This window comes from Megalobrama amblycephala, linkage group LG2 (genome assembly GCF_018812025.1).
Source record: "Megalobrama amblycephala isolate DHTTF-2021 linkage group LG2, ASM1881202v1, whole genome shotgun sequence".
NCBI lineage: Eukaryota > Metazoa > Chordata > Actinopteri > Cypriniformes > Xenocyprididae > Megalobrama > Megalobrama amblycephala.
In genome coordinates, this window is record NC_063045.1 from 6512184 (window position 1) to 6536071 (window position 23888).

General features: G+C 40.2%; 2 protein-coding genes and 1 long non-coding RNA gene across 4 annotated transcripts in view; 1 reads left to right on the plus strand and 2 right to left on the minus strand.

The window, feature by feature from the left end:
- LOC125263285 overlaps positions 1 to 23888 on the minus strand; it is a 1003076-nt gene that overhangs the window by 822868 nt on the left and 156320 nt on the right. The gene's annotated exons all lie outside the window — the stretch shown is intronic.
- On the minus strand, positions 8176 to 11257 carry LOC125263278. Its single transcript, XM_048182278.1, has 4 exons — positions 10926 to 11257; positions 10338 to 10529; positions 10112 to 10208; positions 8176 to 9938 (listed from the first exon to the last, which is right to left on the minus strand). The coding sequence occupies exons 1-4, from the start codon at positions 10956 to 10958 to the stop codon at positions 8995 to 8997; spliced, it is 1266 nt and encodes a 421-aa protein (XP_048038235.1). The 5' UTR covers positions 10959 to 11257; the 3' UTR covers positions 8176 to 8994.
- LOC125263320 lies at positions 11369 to 17716 on the plus strand. Its single transcript, XR_007183800.1, has 3 exons — positions 11369 to 12464; positions 12555 to 12720; positions 17657 to 17716. It is a non-coding gene; the product is annotated as an uncharacterized LOC125263320 (long non-coding RNA).

The window sequence follows — 23888 nt, forward strand, 5'->3', positions numbered from 1 at the left end:
ATTTTTTTTTTTTAAAGTTTTAGTTTAAGTACATCTGATACTATTGTAAACCACTAAGAAACCTTTTGTTAGATTTTTTTTTTAGGGTCAAACCTTATTTTCACCTGACTATTCTGTGCTTTCACTCATACGTGTGTAATGCAGGTCCTTCCAATCCCCAGCTGAGCCCTTCATCGTCTGAGCCACTGTCAGTTGCCTCTTCCAGCACAGGCCCCATATCATCTATCAGTCCCATCTCTGCATGAGTGAACAGTTTTGAGGTGCCATGGAATAAAGTGAGGCTGACTCTTAGAAGAGCAGTAGATGCTGGTGAGAGGCCAGCTCTGGATGACCGCAGACACTTGATAAAAGTCACTGTTGATGCGATGAGAGAGTGTTCCTTGAACCCTACTCGCAGAGAGTGCGTGGTAGTGGCTAAAGCTATAACTCAAAAATATCCAAATAGCTTTTTAGACAAAAATGAAGAGGGGGAGCTAATTGGATGTGGGTATTTCAGCGTTATAAATCAGCTCAAAACCAGAATATTTGAATCGAGGCAACTCTCTTTCCCATCTGAGGAAGCACAAACGCACCCAGAGAGATGATGACCAGCCAGCAGTAGCTACATGTGCAAGAATCGACAGTTATGGGTGTGTTCGTTGGCAGCCAGAGGACTATCCAGATGGGGAAACATCAGCATCATTAGAGGAAAAGAAGCTTGAGATGATGGATATATTCAGCCGAGAGGGACTAAAGGGCGCTGAGAGAGGAAGGGTAGAAGACCTAATGGCAATCACTTATGCCAAACAGCGGGAATACATCAACGCAAAGCCTTCCCCAAGCATTCTGGATGTGGGTAAAGAGTGGCCATTTCTCTTTACACAGAAGTTTTTATTGTCACACTTCACCACTCTCACCAATGTTGAACTATACACTATACTGAACTATACAAGACTGAATGAAGATATGGACAAAAAGGGTAAAAGACTCCTGGATTTCTTCAGTAGTCAGATTACAAAGTGGAGGAAAGAAGTAAGAGCTGTTCTGAAGGAAGCCATAAAGAAGGACCGAGAAGGATCTGATGCCTAGCAGCGATGCTTGTGATGTTGGCACACTTCAAAGAGCAAGAGGAGTCACTTTTTCTCATTGCTGATGTAAGTTCCTTAATTATTTAAATCTTTTATCTGGAGTTTTCAACAATTAATTGTCACATTTTCCCTGATTAGAGTGAAACACCTAATTTACTAATTTACTCACATCGAAAGGTCGTGCTCCATGTCGCCGGCCATCTTTGGGTATTTCCGCCGGCGATATCGAGCGCAACCTTTCGACGTGATGACGTAGTTCCCAGCTCAATCCTAACAATTGTAGTTAAAAAGTATATAAATTATATATTTTTTTTTAGAAAATGACCAATCATTTTGCTAGATAAGACCCTAATCCTCAGCTGGGATCCTGCACAGCCCGTTGAAGCACTTCAAAGATCTTTGAAACTGCATTGATTTGGACTTCAAAACGTTGGTTACAACTGAAGTCCATTATTTGAAGAAAAATCCAGAAATGTTTTCCTCAGACTTAATTTCTCTTCCACTGAGGAAAGAAAGACATGGATATCTTGGATGGCATTGGGGTGAGTAAATTATTAGGAAATTTTTATTTTGAGGTGAACTAATCCTTTAATGCACTGCTTCGAAGATATGTATGCTCCCTGCCCTGTTTTTACAACAATTTATGTGGAGAAAATCTTTTATAGAATGTATTGCTATGAAATATAATTTTTGTGATGACTCTTGTCTTTACTAAGGAGAGACAATCCTGACTGCAAAAAAATGGATGCTGTCGATCGAGGGGAGGGTCGTAATCCCACCTGGTGCTCACATGGCGGACTTCACCACTGCCTTGGCCGCTCTCTTCGCCTGTTACTATGTATTCAACCTAGAGTATCAGGTGGAAGCCAGCACAACACTGGAGTTTGTTCAGAGGTATTTTTTATCTTAAATAGTTTGATTGCAGTGTAAAAGCAAATTGACAATTGAAAAGCTGTTCAAAATCATCTTCTCCCTTTAAAATTAGGGGTGTGAACTGACACTGGTCTCACGGTTCGATTCGATTACAATTATCATGTCATCGATTCAGTTCAATTCGATATCACAATGCACCGCATTCTCAGTTTTACATTTTTCTTCAAAAGTGATGTGTGCGCGTGTGCTTGCCTGTTCAAACAGTGACATTCCAGTTGGGAGTAAAGCTTGTTTATGCCATTAAGAAAAGGAAAATCTGTCATATAAATTGTTTTAAAGAAATGTTCATTTAAAAGCAGCGTTTATTAATCAGTGTATTATGTTACCATTAAAGATGCACGCATCAACCGTCACCGAATCCGCTGTTGAAGGTTACGATCATCCATTTATAATCACGCATAACAACACAGAATAATAGTAATTTGACCATCGGGTGCGGATACTTAAGTCAGAGAAAATTATTGGGGCGGGTGGATGATTTATTTGTGGCTGTGGATTCGGCGTTGGAGCTCATCCGTGCATCTCTAAAAGCAGTCAGACTCTGCCAGGCGTTAACAGCTCGGGGTGAAAACGGCTAACGTGGTTTATCAAGTTAGTGGTATTACCTCCTGCATATTCTATTTGTGCGTGACATGAGCGCACACAGTGCGTCTTCTGCAGGTCGTGCTTACCAGGTTGTTCATAAAAGCCAAAATATGCCCAGATGTAGGCTTTAAAAGTAGTTGGAGCATCTTTAATTACTCGCACTCGCGTCTCGCCTCCCTCTGCCATTGTATGCTACCGCGACAAAGCACATCCGCGACAAATGACGTCAGAAAAGTGTTAGTACATTATAATCGGTTATGATATTATTACTGAACCGATACCGTATCGTCCTCATCTGCATCGTAGAAACGATAAATTTTGACACCCCCTATTTAAAATGTTATGTAATTGTGCTGGGCGATATGGGCGAAACTGTATCACGATATAAGTGTTTCATATTGGTCGATATCGATAATTATTGATATTTTTATGACCTATTTAAAATAAGGACCAGGAGAAAAATATATTACATTTAAACATTTTTATTTTAAACTTGAAGGATTAGTTCACCTCAAAATGAAAATGTCCTAATAATTTACTCACCCCAATGTCATCCAAGATATCCATGTCTTTCTTTCTTCAGTGAAAAAGAAATTAAGTTTTTTGAGGAAACAATAGCAACCAACTGAGTTAGTTGCCATTGAAGTCCATTATATGAAGAAAACATCCTGAAATGTTTTCCTCAAAAAACTTATTTTCGTCTGAAGAAAGAAAGACATGGATATCTTGGATGGCGGGGTGAGTAAATAATTAGGAAATTTTCATTTTGGGGTGAACTAATCCTTTAACCTTCCTCTGATTCATAGGTGTGATTGGCAAAGGACAAAAAAGCAGGAAAATATAATGCGCACCTATCATGACGTGGCCACAGCTTGTTTGTTTGTTTATTTAAAGTGTGGTTTATGTCAGCTGAATGTGCGGAACGCTTTTCAGAGAAGATAAGGCAACGTTATTTTAGTACAATTCACACCCAGCGGTAATTCAGGGAAAAAAATCTCCGAATGCTTCACGTGAAACTTCGGTCTTCGACCTATCATCGTGTCAATTCTCAATTGATTTTGATGGTAATATCAATTTTAATTAATATCCGCGAAGAAGGGAGGGAGAGCAAGACAGTTTGAAGACTGTGAGAGTGTGAGCGCGAGGCCGGAGGAGGCGCTCTCTCTCTCTCTGCTCGTTCTCTCAGTTACATGCGCGGGCGCCTGTCAGAATTTGCGCAGCAGTCATTCATCTACTCTACATCACTCACCGATCAAATAAGGCTTTCCACTTATCACTCCACGCCGGTTCTGTTACTGAAGAATCCATCACGAGACAACGATATGGTGCAACTAAACTGTTACATGATAGACCTTTTACGCACTTCCGCATTTTTCGAACGGAAATACGTTAATGAAGTGTAGTAGAACTTCCTGTTATCATAGCGGCAGATACGAAAAATGGCAGAGTCGAAGAGTCGCAGTTTCTGTTGTGTTCCAGGCTGTTCGTCTTCCAACCAAAAACAGCCCTACCTTTCATTTCATTCTTTTCCTGTGGATCCAAACCTGAAACCCAAATGGATACAGGCGATCCGAAGAGAGGAAGGGTGTAACGATCAGCCAAATTGGTTGAGTCACATGATTTAAAATGGGGTCAGATTTTACTGTGTGAGTTTGTTAGTGGTTAAAAGAATTAGACATAAAGCGGTGATAAAGTTAAATAAGAATTGTGTATTTACAATATTCACAGGAACTTTAAAACAACACAATAAAACCAGGAAAACTCAGTCTGTTAAAAGCATACAGTCCCAAATACCATACCCTAAAACAGTCCAAGAATCCTAGTGTGCTGATAAAAGTCCCAATGTGAGTGTCCACCAGTGTATATACAAATGTCCAAGTAGTGATAGTCCAAAAGTTGTGTCTGGAGAGGTAAGTCCGCAAATGGTAACTCCACAATCCAGTTAAGATGACTGTTAGTGAGTCTCTGTTTGTTGCCATGCTGCTCTCTTTATACAGATATTTTTCCTGCTTCCTGTCATGTGACTGGTCACATGACAGGCCAACCATTCATCTCTTAAAGACATACACACTTAAAATGTTAAGATGAATAAAATGGACTAAAACACATGTAAACCAATTAAAACTCCATTATACATAAAATCATTGTAATAAATAGAGCGGTAAAACATGCATTTTGTGTGACAGTGTCACATAGTCCCCCCCTTAGCCTATGTCAACACGGGGAAGAAACTAGTCTGTTAAGAGTACTGTCAACCATAGTCCATAAAATGGGTATCCTCTTTAAAGTGTGACTTAAAATGTCTTTGAAATAAATTAGCTAAAACTAGGCACTCCCATGCAGGCACTAGTTGGCTGGAAGGAACTGGGGAACCATTACAGAGTGGAGGAAGTCGGTACCAGCCTGGGTAACCCTGGGTAGGTTGCGCAGTTCCTCCCTGGTGCATACTGTACCCAGCTTTGCCGGCACGCCTCTCCCCTCGAGCATTCCTCCTTCCTTGCTTGATGGTTGGTGATGATGATGATGATGATGATGATGATGATGATGATGATGATGATGATGATGATGATGACGATGCAGGGTGACGAGATGGTTCTTTGTTCGTTCCGTTGACATTACACACTCCGCAGTCTCCCACATACCGCCAGACATCCTTACGGACCGTTGGCCACCAGGCGACCTCCAGGACGCTGAGAAGAGTTTTCAGCCGACCATGATGTCTCTCCGTTGTCCTTTCGTGGAGGATCCGTAGCGTTCGTTCGATCAAGGCCTTTGGGACGACAAGCTGTAGTCGGTACTGGCCGCCCTTGCACTGGATCTGTCGGTACAGCAAGCCCTGGTGGTTGATCACTGTAATCCTGTCGGTCTGGGGTGTGGAAGAGATGATGGCGAGTGTGTAGTCATCCTGTTGTGTGCTGTTGGCTTCCTCACTGGAGAAGGGTAGAACAGAAAAGATGTAGCTGACATCTGGCCCTGATGATGTCTTGGTGCAGCTAATTCCTTGCTCTGTTGTGCTGTCCGTCTGTGAAAGTGTTGAGATGGTGGAGCAGTCAGTGGGAGGTGAAGAGGTGTAGATGGTGGAATGCACAGGGTTGGAAGTCTCTGTAGGACTTGGGACAGTGGCTTCCGGAAGTTTCTTTTCCTTCAGTTGTTTTGCCCACTGTTTGTCTCTCCTCCGAAAGCACTCAACAACCTCTTTTTCTAATGCCGCCATAGCCTCTTTCACATATTCCTCCATCTTATTGAATCTTACATCCACAGCCTCTCTAAAACACATTTCACGGTTCAACTGACTTTCAACAGAGTCTTTAAAATCCTTCTCCAGTTTTAAAACAAGGTTTTTAAGAGAAAGTACTTCAGTACGAAGCTGTTCACAGTCACACTGGTGTAAAATCCGTTCATCATTAAAATTAGCAGGTGTTTTAAAAGGAGCAGCATTACCAAAATGAGTCACCATCTTTTACCACTTTCTCAACACAGTTTTTAAAATCTTAAACGTTCCCCGTACGGGCCACCATATGTAACGATCAGCCAAATTGGTTGAGTCACATGATTTAAAATGGGGTCAGATTTTACTGTGTGAGTTTGTTAGTGGTTAAAAGAATTAGACATAAAACGGTGATAAAGTTAAATAAGAATTGTGTATTTACAATATTCACAGGAACTTTAAAACAACACAATAAAACCAGGAAAACTCAGTCTGTTAAAAGCATACAGTCCCAAATACCATACCCTAAAACAGTCCAAGAATCCTAGTGTGCTGATAAAAGTCCCAATGTGAGTGTCCACCAGTGTATATACAAATGTCCAAGTAGTGATAGTCCAAAAGTTGTGTCTGGAGAGGTAAGTCCGCAAATGGTAACTCCACAATCCAGTTAAGATGACTGTTAGTGAGTCTCTGTTTGTTGCCATGCTGCTCTCTTTATACAGATATTTTTCCTGCTTCCTGTCATGTGACAGGCCAACCATTCATCTCTTAAAGACATACACACTTAAAATGTTAAGAGGAATAAAATGGACTAAAACACATGTAAACCAATTAAAACTCCATTATACATAAAATCATTGTAATAAATAGAGCGGTAAAACATGCATTTTGTGTGACAGGGTCACAAGGGCATAGTTTTAATGTAAAAACAGGTAGCACCTATGTCTGCAGCCGGCACTTCGCTCCGGATGATTACAGTGGTGGCTGTGTCGTTCGTCGCCTGAAGAGTGGTGTTGTCCCGAGCCTATTCCCTTGGAACAACTTTACTGCTCCTTTGAGAAGGGAGTCAGTATATGACAGAACCTTCAAACGTCAGTCTGTACAGCTATGCTGTGAAGATAGCGACATGGTGGCTAAGGCAGTAAGGATGGATCACGACTACGTGACACACCCACCTGCAGGTAAGATTGTTCATAATGTGTTTAGTTAACACAACTAACGTTATGTGTACCGTTATTGGATAAATGCACTTCTACCTGAACAAATTCATGTTTATAATATAAGCTGTTCACGAAATTCAACTAACGTTAGCCTACATCTGTAACATAGTCTCATGCTGTCTAGCTGTAAGGGGCCAGAGATGGGCAGTTTCTCCATTTTTGTAAACCTACTTTGGGTTTAGAGTATTTATTTTTTCCCCAAATTAATTTTATAGCACAACCATATAACAGTTTAAAATGTAATCTGATCTGATCAAAAAAATATACAAGAAATCTTAAAATATTTTCTCAATAAAATACAATTATTAAGTGTTCATATAAAATAATGTAATTTAAAAAAAAAAAAAAAAATGAAACAATTTATTGATGTGGCAGCTAGTAAATACACTAAGTTTCATCATACTAGCATGTGTGGAAGTATTTAAAACAAGTGTTACAACTGGCCCTGTGTTAGGTTGTGCCCCGCCCTCCCCTATTTTAATTACATGTATTTAATTACTTTTGAGTATTTTGTCATTTGTATTTTCCTTAACAAAAATAAATGAAATGTAATTTGTAATTAAATACTTAAAATACTTTTTAAAACATGATTACTGTGTTGTGTTGAAAGGTAGCATAAATATGTTAAGACTGGTTTTTAATTTCTTTATCTTTACAGGTGCTCTGGATGAGGCTTTGGATTACATCCATGACTTAGAAGCCAAGTTGCAAAACACTGGTCTACCACCCCCTACTCTCTTCAGCCGATACTGTTCGTCGGATGACCAAATACGTTTCTACACCAAATTTCCATCCGAGAGTGTTTTTACTATTTTTTGGGAGTCGATTGCACCATCTGCACTTAGACTGGTGTACTGGATCAAAGCACAGAGGGCAGGTGAGGAAGGCTGCGAAGATCCCAGCCCACCACGCATCATGCCATTAATAGATGAGTTCTTGATGTACTCCATGCGGGTTGCTGTTGGCATGAAGGAGCAGCTCATTGCTGACATGTTTAATGTGAGCATTGCCAGGGTTAGCAGGGTTACCATCACCTGGGCCAATTATCTTTTTATGATGCTGAGCTCACTTCCCATCTGGATAAGCAGGGAAAAGGTTAAGTCCACTATGCCCCTTAAATTCCAGAGGTACTGTCCCAATGTCAGAGTGATACTGGACTGCACAGAAATTGCCCTGGAGACAGCCTCATCCCTGACCTTACAGTCAGAAACATTTTCAAGTTACAAAAACAGGACGACATTGAAAGGGCTAATTGGAGTTGCTCCCAATGGTTTGGTGACATTCATCTCACCCCTGTACACTGGGTGCATCTCAGATAAGGAGATCACCAGGATCAGTGGAGTCCTTCCCTTGCTGGAGCCAGGAGACGATGTCATGGCGGACAAAGGGTTCCTCATTCAAGACCTCCTTGCTGACGTTGAATCTAAGCTCATCATTCCACCTTTTAAGCGTTCAGCTCAATTCAGCAAGGAGGAAACGGAACAAACCCAAGCCATTGCCCGCCTCAGAATTATAGTAGAAAGAGTGATCGGTAGGATAAAGTCCTTTCACATCTGGGACTCTCCCGTGCCGCTCACACTGATTGGCAGTGTGAATCAGATCTGGCTTAACTGCTGTGTTTTGGCAAATTATCAAGGACCTTTTTGTTTTGAAGAGTGAATTAATGTTTGGTATGTAAATAATGTATAATGTGTAAATAGTATGTAAATAATTTAGTGTTCCCACATATTCTTAAAAATCAAATTAAATAATTGTTATATTCTTAATATTTTTCTGTTGAAATGTGACTTTGATTTCACTAAAAAATTCGATGAACAAATACAACAATTTTGGTCAAAATTGTGCATCATTTAATTTTTTGGTATGCGTAACATCAACTGATTAATAACAACTCAAATAACATCAAACATTTACAATAAAAAATAACATTACAGATTATCAACAGTAAGACAGAAGGCTAAACTGATTGGTAAAGACAAGATTAGTGTAATTCAAGGTATGCATTCATGTATGTGCCATAATAATATATATCCAATTTCTCTTTCATTTCCGCTATGAATGAGTCATCACGCCAAATTCTTTCCACAGTTAAAGTTGATAGGGTATCGGTAACAAAGTCACACCATGTCAGTCCTGTGATTGCCAGTTGGCCCTGAACCTGCCAGTAGTACTTATGTGAACGCCTCAGACTGGTGTGGCCTTCCTGCACCTTGAGGTGAGCAACCTGAGATGGATCAGTTTTTGTGCTGCTCTTCACCTCAACCAGGCCAAAAGGAGGCGACTCTGAAGGGTCATACACCCGACCGTCTGGACTGGCCCCGAGATGTGGTGCGTCAGGGTGAATGACGAACCCGGCTGGTAACACATTAACTCGCAACAGTTCAGCATAGTTTGCCAGCACTTCAGGCTCCACTAGTAGACCACGCTTCATTGCAGCTGTTTGCTTTGTGGAGCCTCTGATCATCTGAATAGCTGCAGACTCCAGCTCTGCACGACACGCCCTACTACAACAAGCATCCCAAAAACGACTAGCAGTCAGCCTTGGTTGCCGTAGCTGTGTCCACGCAGGACATTTGGATTGCTGCTGAGTTTCTTTTGCTATCTCGCAGGACAGCTGCGGTGACACTTCAAGAGACTGGAGATGCATTAACTGATGCAAGGTCGGGACGAAATGCAACCTGGGAAAAGTGTGCTGCATCACAGGTAGGGATGGAAATTCTGGAGCCATGTGGTGTAGGAGGAGGTCACTGGACTTCTTGGGTGGACAGTGATAGGACATGGGGGATCCACGAGGGACAGACCCAAATTTAGATGGCGTCAGCTCCATCTCAGAAACCCCATCCAATACAACAGCCATGAGAGGTTGGGGCTGCACCTGGCTTAATTTGCTTCCAGATGCCATCATATATGGATCTGGCAGTGGTCCTAGACAAGAGAAACACAAGATTATTGGTCACACAAAAGAAAAGTTAGACATGAGTGCATAACTACATTTAAATTTTATTCATTATATCTGCGGTAACCATAATTTGGTTAGTTATAACATGAAAAAAAACTTAACTTGCTCTCACAAAGAAACAAAAAGTTAAATTAATCACCTGTATAGGCCTTGTACAGTGTGGACCTCAGACCGTCCTTGCCAACTGTTTTGGGCTTTTGCACCACCAGCTCACTAACCGGTTCAGGATGGATTCCCTTAAAAGTAAAAGACAAAAAGCAATTACAGTCTGTAGTCACTACTGGGGGTGTTTTTATAATAATTTACAGTTGTTATAGATACACATCGGTTCTTAAATCATAATGACATGTTTATCACAAACCCACCTGTGTTCTTGGTCTGTGCCATCTTTGCAAGCCACTTGTGCAGGCCAGGGGGGGTGGAACAGCCTGCAGACCCAGCTGTGAATAATGTGCGGTCTGGTACAGGATGGCAACTATGTGATTGCAGAATCCTTTACCAGCCGCACAACTGCAGGAGAAAGCTTTCAGGTTGGCACTTTCTGCATCCAGTGATATCTTGACACAATAGATTAAATAGGTTACAATTAAGTCATACTTATGTTGCTACATCAATGTTCATAATAACATGAAACTATAACTTTCAGTAGGGTGACCAGATTTGAGTTGGTAAAAAAGAGGAGTGAAGTGAGTTTGTGAGATATTTCATCGAGAGTAATGGGTGTGCAGAGCTGCGTACATAATGCAAATATGATTACATTTCATGTATGTTCAATGTTATTTTATTATATAGGTATCAAAAAAGCGGACATGTCCGGGAAAAAGAGGACGTCTGGTCACCCTACTTTCAGTAAAATAATAGTAAGTGAAGAAAGTGCCGCAACCGCAGCAAGAAGAGTGAACACGAAAGAACGGGTAACTTTTGCCAACCAGGCATTCTGTCTATATTCAAACCTCCAGTTTGTGAGGCTCCTCGCTCTTTCTCATTGACCTGAAGCATCTACCTCTCACTACTACCTGTCCCTGGAGTATATTTGATACTATAACCGCATGCAACAAGAAAACATTACGTGATATCTCACAGAGAAATACACAACTTTACAAGACAATGTCAGTAACATTTCACATTTACCTAGTACAGCTTCACCAAATTACTGGTTGTTATGTTAATCTCATGCCTTCTCACTTAAACATACACACAACATATTCAGTGCGATGTGTTATACCTTATATTACAAATTCACAACACCTAAGATTTACAGTTAACGTAAGCAAAGTTATAACCGGTGATACGGCTATGGCTAAAGCTTACCTTGGTAATTGTGGATAAACTCTTCGTGGAAGAATTTATATCCCTTGTCCAATTTGTTCCCTTTAGTAGACGAATGCATCTCCACACTCTTCACCACATCGGCGCTGGTGAACTTCGGAAGACAACTCAGGCTCGTCGAAAACACTCTAGCTGCCATTTCTCCGCCAACAAAGCTCACACCGGAACTGGGTTTACGCTTCGTTGACGTGTTTCCGGTTTTTGCGTAAATGGTCTATTGGCTGGTAGCGTGTTACTCCCTACGTTGCTAGGTTACCCGAGAGTGAGTGCCTTTGTTCATGCAACCAAACTTGCTTTGCAACCTCTGGTTTCTTCCGACGAAGAAATAAAAAATAAACATTGAACGTTTTATCGAACGCATTTTTTATTGATATTGATTACATGTCTATCGCGATACATATTGTTAATGTTTTATCGCCCAGCCCTATTATGTAAAGTATCTGAGTATCTTAATAGTGTAGGTTGAAGCCTCCTAACAACTTGAATGCTTTTGGAGGACTGTTGGGCATATACACACTATATTCCTTTGTACATAAAACCTTTTGGGAGTAATTAAGCTCTTAATTCTTCATTTTTTTCAGGCCATCTGATGTTAAGAATATATCTTAGGCAGTGGTTGAAGAATTGTAGCTTGTTCAGGAGGTTCTTTGTTGTTTTCCACATCTCAGATCTTTAAATGAGTATGGTGTTAATGCTTGAGTCGAATAGCCGTAGTTTGGTCTTGAGTGTGATGTTATGTACTCTTCATTTGGGCCCCATCATGCCAAATGCAGCTCTTGCCTTGCCTATTCTTGTGGTTAACCATCAAGCTGGCCAGTGTCTTTTTGTTTGCACTTTGGTCGTTGTGCTAATGTGGAGATCTGTCTCAGCTGACTTCTGTTCTACCTCTCTCAATTTCTCTTGCATTTGTTGGTGTTTTTGGGACAGTAATGTGATATAATCTGCAAAGTCTAGGTCGTCTAGTTATGTAAATGGGGTCCATTGGATCCCATTGGATCCCATTGCACCTGTTGTCAGTGGCTTGCCGCATGATCTAGTCTGCCGCATGATCTAGTCGGCCGCATGATCTAGTCGACCTTCGAAGAGGAATGGTAATCGAGAAAGTAGACAGCCTTGACTAACTCCTGTTGAGATGTGAAATGCCTCTGTCAGCTGGCCTTTATGTATGATTCTACATTGCTCACTGCACTTACAGTTATTCATTAATGTGTACATATTGTCCCATCCCCTAACTCCTATACTCATGTTCATAGGTTTTTAGTCAGGATTAATCCTGACTCCAACAAGTGCACTGCCAAGGAGCAGATGAGCAAGACGACTGGGAGAGTGGTGAAGCAGAAGACTTCATACATGAACCCCCATGTAATCTCCTTCATCAGGGACTTCACGGAGTTCTATTTGCTAACTGACTAGATACAGGTGAGGTTCTGATAATAGCTTTAATAATAATTATAATATAATTGATAATATAGGAATATGTGGGTATAATATAATTAATCATAATTTGATAATAATAATTATTATTAGGGATGAACCAATACCGGTATCGATATTGGGCCGATACTGAGCTCAATGTACTCGTACTCGTAAAAATGATTTTTTTTTTACTCCGATACCAACAACCGATACCAGGCGTGTAAACAGTGTTTGTGTTTAGAAAAAGAAACACTGACAACAGAGGGTATAATGGGGATAAAAAAGGCAGTCTATGAAGTAAATCTATCTTACTAGTGGAATATTAAACGAAATATAGTAACACAACATTGCTTTGGTGCGCGAGCTGATAAGAGAAAAACGTGCTCTGGCTTGAGCGTGCAGCGGGACAGACGCATGAGCTAGTCGAGCGCATCCGTTTAACCAGACGTCATTGGAAAGTTTGTAGTTCAGTCAGATGTAAATGGCAAAGAAAGTCAAACAAGACAATGTAGCTTATCAACGTTAACTGACGAGAGAGAGAGAGAGAGAGACTTGTTGATTGCTCTTGATTGACTAAATCATATATGTAAGTAAAACATAAACTGTTACCTTATTTATTAGGGCTGGGTAAAAAAAAAAATATAGATTTTTTTGATTTTAATCGATTCTCATTTTTGCAAAACTGATATTGATTCTTAAACATTTTCATCGAGACATCAGTAGCTATATTACTAATATCAGTGATATACGCCTTCATTAATAAAAATATTCCATTAACATATAGGGCTGGGTAGGGGTGGGTACCGAAAGCCAGTATTAAACGGGCCCCGGGGCTGAATTTTGAAAGACCGCTGTATCGATAAGCTCGGACGTTATCGGTTCTGCTGTCGGTACTTGGAAAAATACACGTAATGTTATTATTGCTATAAAGACGTTTTATTTCGCCAGCCATTTCTATATACCATAATATTAAACCATTTGTCTGTGATGCATTTTTGCTATTCGCAGTCCAAGAGAGAGAGAGAGATCTCCACAGCGCGCACAACATGACAGCCCTAATGAGTGACGACGGAGGACAGAACTAAACATTCAAACATAGCCTGGTTACACTTCAGATTTGTGATTACTCTGATTTTATTTTAGATTTTGGCTTCCAAAGATTATAATAATAATATATTTGAGGTAAAACCATTAAAAACTATAGCTGCATTCTGTATAGCGCAACTTAATTCCCTTTGCAGCAGTAGGCTACGCTCTCATTTTTCCCTAAAACTTAAACGTAACGACAGAATCAGATTCAGAATTCAGTGATTGTTGTAAAATGCAGTCTAGCTACTGTTGCTAAATTGCGGGACGTGTTTAATAATAAAAAGAGCTATTAAAGGTGGTATAGAGGATGTTTTCGTCGACTGAGTTTTTGAAATGAGCGTTTGAAATGATACACATTTTACGACTAGCTAAAACATTCTGACTGTGCTCAACATACAGCGATAGTTTCCTGCTCCTGAAGCAGATTTATATACTTTCACATGGAATTTGAACACCGACTGTAATCGCAGACTGAACGCAACTGGCTCTGACTGGATGCGTTTGAGCGCGATCAGTCATAAGTATCAATTTACATTCATAATCGGCCAATCGTTAAGCCGCGCAGACACTTAGTGGATTCATTATGTCGGACTCACCTCATAATCTGCAGTTGTTACTCCTGTCTCCTGACAAAAACATTGCATGCGGCGCATGTAGTGTGGAAAGTTACTAGAGCGCGCAGCCGCGCGTCTCTCACAAGGAACGTCATGGCAGTGATTGACAAGCCAGAGGGCCAATCCGCGCACGTCTCTCACAATGGCAGTGATTGACAAGCCAGAGGGCCAATCGTTTGGCTGATGTTTTTAAGGCCCTACCTCATGCACAGATGATGTATATTAATAATATTCCTTTCAGTGCACCTAATAAATAGTCTTTTATCACTTAATAAAGACAGTTTCAAGTAATATTGCAAAAATGTATAAAACAAAACATCCTCTTTACCACCTTTAATAGCACAAAAATATGCTTATGAGATGCTGTTCCCAAGGCGGCGCACGCAACGAGATGAGCAAATTATACTTTCGGTTTCATGTGCGTCTAAACGATCAAATGTACACAAAAATATGTCCATTACCATTAAAACCTTAACGATTCAGATGTTCTAATTCGATTTCGATTCGCAAGCTTTCGATTCTCGATTTTAAATTAATAAAAAGAAATTAAGAGCCACAAACCTGTATATTAAACTCTTTTTATTTTAGGTACACTTGGGTACATTAAAACAGAACCCAACTCTATATTTCAAATGAATAGACAGGATTTTTATGCAAGTCAGAACAGTCGCTTGCCTTGATCAAACATGATCAGGTTATTTTATGTTTAAGATTAAACATAAAATCTCTAGCTGTAACACGGAGGCTGCAAGCCTATGAACAGTGTAGGAAAACTAATACCGGCTTTTGGGTGATAGATAAATATCAGGGCCTGAATTTCTGTGATATTTTTTTTTTTGTTGATTTTAAAATGACTGATTTGGTTTTAGAATCTGTGTGAATTAATATACTCAACCTACAGGCTAAAGTGAACCAGTGTTTGCAGGAATTTACTGCATTATAAGTGGGAGATCAACGGGAATGATTAAAATGATGCACATAATACCACACCGAAATTAGAGCCCTGAATATGGAAAAAAATCGATTCGTGGTCCCTAATAATCGATTTTGAATCGACCACATTTTAAAAAACGATTAATCGAAAAATCACATTTTTTTGCCCAGTCCTATTAACATAAAGCCATAAAACTTGAAAATCAGTGTTTCCCACACATAGACTAATTCGTGGCGGTGTGCCACATTGTGTTTTGTTATTCATTTAAAAAAACTTAAATAGTGTTAAAAGAAAATGAATAACTCACCCTCCATTTCTCTCAGCCGCCAAAACGAATTTTTGTCCCACTAAAGCCATTTGAATGGTGTGATGTAGATGACTGCTGCACTTGTGACAGGGCGCATGTTACTGATAGAACGAGCAGAGAGAGAGAGAGCCCTGGCCGCGCGTGCACTCTCACAGTCGTCAAACTGTCTTGCTCTCTCTCGCTCCCTCAGGCATGTTCCTGTGGCTCAGTGGTAGAGCATTGCGTTAGCAGCGCAAAAGGTTATGTGTTCAATTCCCAGGGGAACGCATGTTAGGTAATAAATGTTAGCCTGAATGCACTGTAAGTCGCTTTGGATAAAAGCGTCTGCTAAATGCATAAATGTAAATATTAATCAAAATCAATTGAGAATTGACATGATGGTAAAAGATCGGAAGACCGAAGTTCATGTCGAGCATTCAGAGATTTTGTTTTCCCTGAATTACCGCTGGGTGTGAATTGTGCTAAAAAAAAAACGTTGCTTTATGTACTCTGAAAATTGTTCCGCATCAGCTGAAATAAAAACACTTTCAATAAACAAACAAACAACTATCCAGTGATGAAATGTTTCCTGTGTTGACAAAAATCTTGTACAATGTCCTAAACTCCCGGGATAATAAAACGCGTGCCATAGTCCGCTAATGACACGTCCGATTCTCGAACTAATGACTCCTTTGAACCGATTACATTTAATGAATGGTTAAAATCAATTGATTTTGATTAATATTTACAATATTAAAATATCTTTAAAAGAACGTGATTGCATGGAAGATTTTTTTTTTATCTGCCCATCACACTCCTGTGCACTCGGAGGCAGCAGTGCACCGGAAGGTGGCTTGTCAAAATCTATAAAACATTATTAGAAGAAGAAAACCGTCACCACTCAATATACGTCACTTTCGCTGTTTCTATGATCATTTCAGATCGAATCCGCCTTAGAGTGGTGACGGAAGTTGAACTTGAACACTTCTGAAGAAGGACGCTGGCACAAAGTGGGAAGTTGAAGGAAGATGGAGGGCATGAGCTGGTTAGTGAATGGGTCAGGATGGCAGGATCTTGGTATGAGGATGTTGATGATATGGATAGTGAGGAATGGATGGCTGCTGGGGGTGAAGCGAGGGGTAGAGGAAGAAGGCAAGGAGAAGGGGGTAGTGAGAGGATTAATCGAAGTCAATAAAGGGGGTTCAGTGCTTCCCACACATAGACTTTACTTGGGCGGGCCGCCCAGGATTAATAACGGCCGCCCAAGTATATTGGAGACACATTTTTGCTTTTATTAAGTTGGCTTGAAAAAGCCAACTTACTGAAATGCTTTTTAAACTTATTATTAATAGTGCTTGCCAAAGGCAAAGCATCCATTCTTATTCTCCTGCATACTTATTATTAACTCCCTCAGGTCGGTGGTCATGCCGGCGTGATCACCGCGTTTTTTTTCTAACCAGTGTGAAAGAGACTCAAAATACTCTGTCAATGTTGCACATACAATTAAGAGCTATAAACCATTTTAATCTGTGGAATATCTTCTTTTATTTGTGTACACTCAGAGTAAAAACAAAATGTTGTGCTTTTTGTAAAATAAAGAAAACTAACATGATGCGTGATCTCTCGTCTCCCTCTGAACAAAGTCCAATCTGATAGTTCACAGAAAATTATCTGTAACTTAGTGAATACTAATCACAAAAAAATTAGACTTGTGTCTAAAGAAACGTTGAAATGTCAGGTTTTAAATCGTGTAAGTCAAATCGAAAACAAATATTCTCTGTTTATGTAATCTGTATGAAAAGAGAGCCATGTCAGAAGTCCTTGATTCAGCTCATTATCCGCTAATGCGGCCACGCCCATGGAGCGAGCGCTATTCAGACGCAAATTCAGTCAATACATGTATACATCATCTCAATCGTGTATTTATCGTCTTGAAAAGTGTTTTGAATAGCCATAGTTAGCGATCTCTGCCCTCTGTTTGTTCAGTTATTTCCTGGATTGCCTATTCTTCTTTAGCATTGGCATTTGTGGCCTGAAGGTGTACAGAGCGCCCTCTGGCTGCAAGTATGAATTGAAAACACAGTATCCAGCTGTCACAGATCCCTTGTTCTCCGGACTCCATTTCCCAGCATCCTCCTGTTTCCACACCTGCACTCACTTCCCTCGTCATCTCCTCATCATCACGGATCATCTACACCTGGACTTAATCATCAACACTCCCTATATATATGGACTCACTCCCTTCACTCCTTGTCTGTTCTTAAATGTTATTATATGTGTTTAGTTGTTGTCACTCTTCGTTATATTAATAAAACCCATCTATTGTGGATTTCCGTATCAGCCTCATCTCTACAACAGCTGGACCGTAACACCAGCGCTCATAGTAATGACAATAAATATTGAATAATTACTCCTCTGTATAGAAAATTGACATAAACATATGAGAATCCATCAATATTTCTCCAAATGTGCATGCTTTTAAGCTAAAAGCCTATATGAAATGCCATAGAGGTAACATAACTGTTCAGACACTTTGTATCATAGAAATACATTATATTTTAAAGAATATAATATAATACCATTATTTTAAATTGTAATAATATTTCACAGTATTGCTGTTTTTTCTGTATGTTTGATTTACATTATGATGAGCTTGAGACATGATCAACAGAGGGTCTTTTCACAGCCTACCTGTCTGAAAGAGCTCATTATTATGCAGGTCATTAGAGCTCTTTATGCGATTCTTTTGTCTTCTCAGGTGAGAATCACCCATTATTCATGATGATTCACTCCTCCACGCATACTGTGTTTCTTGACCAAAGATGTTTTAGAAAATTTAAATCTCTCTATTGTTTTATATGAACAAGCAGGCAGCATAATTTTTACCTCATTTTGAAGCAAAAACTCTAGTCTACAACCTACAATAACCACTTAAGTTTTTAAGTGGCTTAAGTTTTTTGTTTTTTGACTTAAGTTTTTTGTTTTTTCAATAACCACGCATAAACGTTATTCCTTCAAAAATACAAACATGTACATACATGTTCCTCACATATTATTGTAGCCTAGTTTGTGCTGAATACAGTGTAATGACACTTGTGTCATTAATGTGTTTATGAACAACTGAAAAAAGCACAAATGTCAGGGCATGTCAAAACTTCTCCAGGGCCCCAAAAATCCTCAGACCCCTGAGGGTTAATGGTGCTTGCCAAAGGCAAAGCATCCATTCTTATTCTCCTGCATACTTATTATTAATGGTGCTTGCCAAAGGCAAAGCATCCATTCTTATTCTCCTGCATACTTATTATTATTAATGGTGCTTGCCAAAGGCAAAGCATCCATTCTTATTCTCCTGCATACTTATTATTATTAATGGTGCTTGCCAAAGGCAAAGCATCATTATAGTTCTCCTGCATACTTTATTAATGGTGCTTGCCAAAGGCAAAGCTCCATTCTTATTCTCCCGCATACTTATTATTAAGTTGGCTTTGAAAAAGCCAACTTACTGATCTACGTCTTAAGCTTATTAAGTAATACTGTAATCCTTACTGTAATCCTATTTAAACTTATTAAGTTGGCTTGAAAAAGCCAATTTACTGTAATCCTATTTAAACTTATTATTATTAAGTTGGCTTGAAAAGGCCAACTTACTGTAATCCTATTTAAACTTAATATTATTATTCTTCTTCTTACTTGAATTTCCAACTCTAACTCCTCCTAGAGCTTTAACTCCACAAACTCCAAACTCGGGTCAGACCTTCAAACTGTTCTGACTTAGTGTGCTATATCTTTTCTAACTGATCCGACTTACGGTTTTCCTAAAAATGACTGTTAAAACTCGGAAAAATCCCATTGACTTTCATTGACGAAATGTTCAAATGAGCCAAGACTTTCAAATTCCAACTGTCAAAATTCAAATGCAAACTACGGAAGCCCATTAGACTCAAAAACTCAATTAGACTCAAGTGCCATTCTATGTACTATTTCTAATCCATTGAAACTCATTAAACTCTATCTATCTATCTATCTATCTATCTATCTATCTATCTATCTATCTATCTATCTGTCTAACTCATTCAAACGCATCTATCTATCTATCTATCTATCTATCTAACTCATTCAAACTCATCTATCTATCTATCTATCTATCTATCTGTCTAACTCATTCAAACTCATCTATCTATCTATCTATCTATCTATCTATCTATCTGTCTAACTCATTCAAACTCATCTATCTATCGATCTATCTATCTATCATCTAACTATCTATCTATCTATCTATCTATCTAACTCATTCAAACTCATCTATCTATCTATCTATCTATCTATCTATCTATCTATCTATCTATCTATCTCATTCATTCAAACTCATCTATCTATCACTTCTCATCTATCTATTTCTCATCTATCTATCTATCTATCTATCTATATTCAAATCAGAAGGTCGTACAGACTTGGGGGTTGGTTTATATTGTCAAGCAGCCTTTGAAGTATCATCATTGGTAGCTGCCAAGCCACTCCCTAGCAACCAAACAGAGTACCCTAGCAACCGTCTTGCAAGATCTATATCTCTGCATCAGAACATCGTACAGACATGGGGATTGGTTTATATTGTCAAGCAGCCTTTGGAGTATCATCATTGGTAGCTGGCAAGCCACTCCCTAGCAACCAAACAGAGTACCCTAGCAACAGTTTTGCAAAATCTATATCTCTGCATCAGAACATCGTACAGACATGGGGGTTGGTTTATATTGTCAAGCAACCTTTGGAGTATCATCATTGGTAGCTGGCAAGCCACTCCCTAGCAACCAAACAGAGTACCCTAGCAACCATTTTGCAAAATCTATATCTCTGCATCAGAACATTGTACAGACATGGGGATTGGTTTATATTGTCAAGCAACCTTTGGAGTATCATCACTGGTAGCTGCCAAGCCACTCCCTAGCAACCAAACAGAGTACCCTAGCAACCGTCTTGCAAGATCTATATCTCTGCATCAGAACATCGTACAGACATGGGGATTGGTTTATATTGTCAAGCAGCCTTTGGAGTATCATCATTGGTAGCTGGCAAGCCACTCCCTAGCAACCAAACAGAGTACCCTAGCAACAGTTTTGCAAAATCTATATCTCTGCATCAGAACATCGTACAGACATGGGGGTTGGTTTATATTGTCAAGCAACCTTTGGAGTATCATCATTGGTAGCTGGCAAGCCACTCCCTAGCAACCAAACAGAGTACCCTAGCAACCGTTTTGCAAAATCTATATCTCTGCATCAGAACATCGTAGAGAGATGGCGGTTGGCTCTTTTGACTCATGCTAGCAATCTGGACTTCCAACATGCTACACATGCTAGCAGTGAATAGCTACATGCTAATTGTGATTAGCTAAGTGCTAAACTGGGCTAAGAACATGTTAACAACTCTATAAAAACTTGATAGTAACCATCTGTGACACTTAGCAACATCATAGCAACCAACCAGGTTACCATAGCAACCACCTAGCAACCACCCAGGTTACCATAGCAACTGCCTAGCAACCACCCCGAGTACCCTAGAAACCGCATAGCAACACCCTAGCAACCACCCCAAGTACCCTAGCAACCGCATAGCAACACCATAGCAACCACCCGAGTAGCCTAGCAACCGCATAGCAACATCTTAGCAACCACCCCGAGTACCCTAGCAACTGCATAGCAACACCATAGCAACCACCCCGAGTAGCCTAGCAACCGCATAGCAACATCTTAGCAACCACCCCAAGTACCCTAGCAACCGCATAGCAACACCCTAGCAACCACCCTAGCAACCACCCCAAGTACCCTAGCAACCACATAGCAACACCATAGCAACCACCCAGAACACCTTAGCAACCGCATAGCAACACCTTAGCAACCACCCTGAGTACCCTAGCAACTGCATAGCAACACCCTAGCAACCATGCAGATTACCCTAGCAACCACATAGCAACACCCTAGCAACCACTCAGAACACCTTAGCAACCGCGTAGCAACACCTTAGCAACCGCCCTGAGTACCCTAGCAACTGCATAGCATCACCCTAGCAACCATGCAGATTACCCTAGCAACCACATAGCAACACCCTAGCATCCACTCAGAACACCTTAGCAACCACATAGCAACCACTCTGAGAACCCTAGCAACCGCATAGCAACACCCTAGCAACCACCCTGAGTACCCTAGCAACCGCATAGCAACCACTCCGGGTACCTTAGCAACCGCATAGCAACACCTTAGCAACCACCCCGAGTACCCTAGCAACCGCATAGCAACACCCTAGCAACCACCCAGAATACCTTAGCAACACCTTAGCAACCAACCTGGGTACCCTAGCAACCGCATAGCAACACCCTAGCAACCACCCAGAATACCTTAGTAACCGCATAGCAACACCTTAGCAACCACCTTGGGTACCCTAGCAACCGCATAGCAACACCTTAGCAACCACCCCGGGTACCCTAACAACCGCATAGCAACCACCCAGAATACCTTAGCAACCGCATAGCAACACCTTAGCAACCACCTTGGGTACCCTAGCAACTGCATAGCAACACCTTAGCAACCACCCCAAGTACCCTAGCAACCGCAGAGCAGAGATCTATCTATCTATCTATCTATCTATCTATCTATCTATCTATCTATCTATCTATCTATCTATCTATCAAAAGTACTAAACTAAAACTTAAACTTTCAAACTGAAAACTCTCAAACTTTAAACTTTTAAAACTACTTCAAACTTTCTGGACCGGCTTTTTCAAGCCAACTTAAAGTTTGTCTCGACGAACTTTTTTATCTAGTTAAGTTGGCTTGAAAAAGCCAACTTATTGATCTACGTCTTAAGCTTATTAAGTTGGCTTGAAAAAAGCCAACTTACTGTAATCCTATTTAAACTTATTATTATTAAGTTGGCTTGAAAAAGCCAACTTAATGTTATGCTATTTTCTTCTGAGAATAAAATTTCCAACTCTAACTCCTCCTAGAGCTTTAACACTACATACTCCAAACTCGGGTCAGACCTTCAGACTGTTCTGACTTTGTGTGCTATATCTTTTCTAACTGATCCGACTTACGGTTTTCCTAAAAATGACTATTAAATCTCGGAAAAATCCCATTGACTTTCATTGACGGAATGTTCAAATGAGCCAAGACGTTCAAATTCCAACTGTAAAAATTCAAATTTAAACTACGGAAGCCCATTAGACTCAAACTCAATTAGACTCAAGTGCCATTCTATGTATTATTTCTAATCCATTGAAACTCATAAACCTATCTATCTATCTATCTATCTATCTATCTATCTATCTATCTATCTATCTATCTATCAGTATCTAATATGATCTATCTATCTCATAGCAACCACCCAAAACAACTTAGCAACTGCATAGCAACACCTTAGCAACCACTCAGAATACCCTAGCAACCACATAGCAACACCCTAGAAACCACCCCGAGTACCCTAGCAACTACATAGCAACACCTTAGCAACCACCCAGAGTACCCTAGCAACCGCATAGCAACCACCCCGAGTTCCCTAGCAACCGCATAGCAACACCCTAGCAACGACCCAACGATCTATCTATCTATCTAAACTACTAAGCTAAAACTTTCAAACTTCAAACTTTCAAACTTCAAACTTTTAAAACTACTTCAAACTTTCTAGCTAGGCTTTTTCAAGCCAACTTAAAGTTTGTCTTCAAACTTTTTAATCTAGTTAATGGTGCATGCCAAAGGCAAAGCTCCATTCTTATTCTCCTGCATACTTATTAATGGTGCTTGCCAAAGGCAAAGCTCCATTCTTATTCTCCTGCATACTTCTTCTTCTTCTTCTTCTTCTTCTTCTTCCACTTTTTTTTCTGCGCGCTACTCCTCCCGCAGCTTTTGTCCTAGACCCATGAATGAGGTGTCAAATCGACCGGCTCACTGAGGAGAGGTGTGCTATGACTTTTATAAGCGATCGGACCAACGATGTTCGCACAGCGGACGAAAAAGCGGCCAAAAAAGTCCCATTGACTTTCAATGGCGGAATGTTCAGAAATTCAAATCTCAACTGTCACTTTCTCACACACACTCACACACGCAGGCCCTTAGAAGCCTTTCTCTCTCAGTCACAGACACTCATTTTCTTCCACTTTTATTTCTGCGCGCTACTCCTCCCGCAGCGTTTGTCCTAGACCCATGAATGAGGTGTCAAATCGACCGGCTCATTGAGGAGATGTGTGTTATGACTTTTA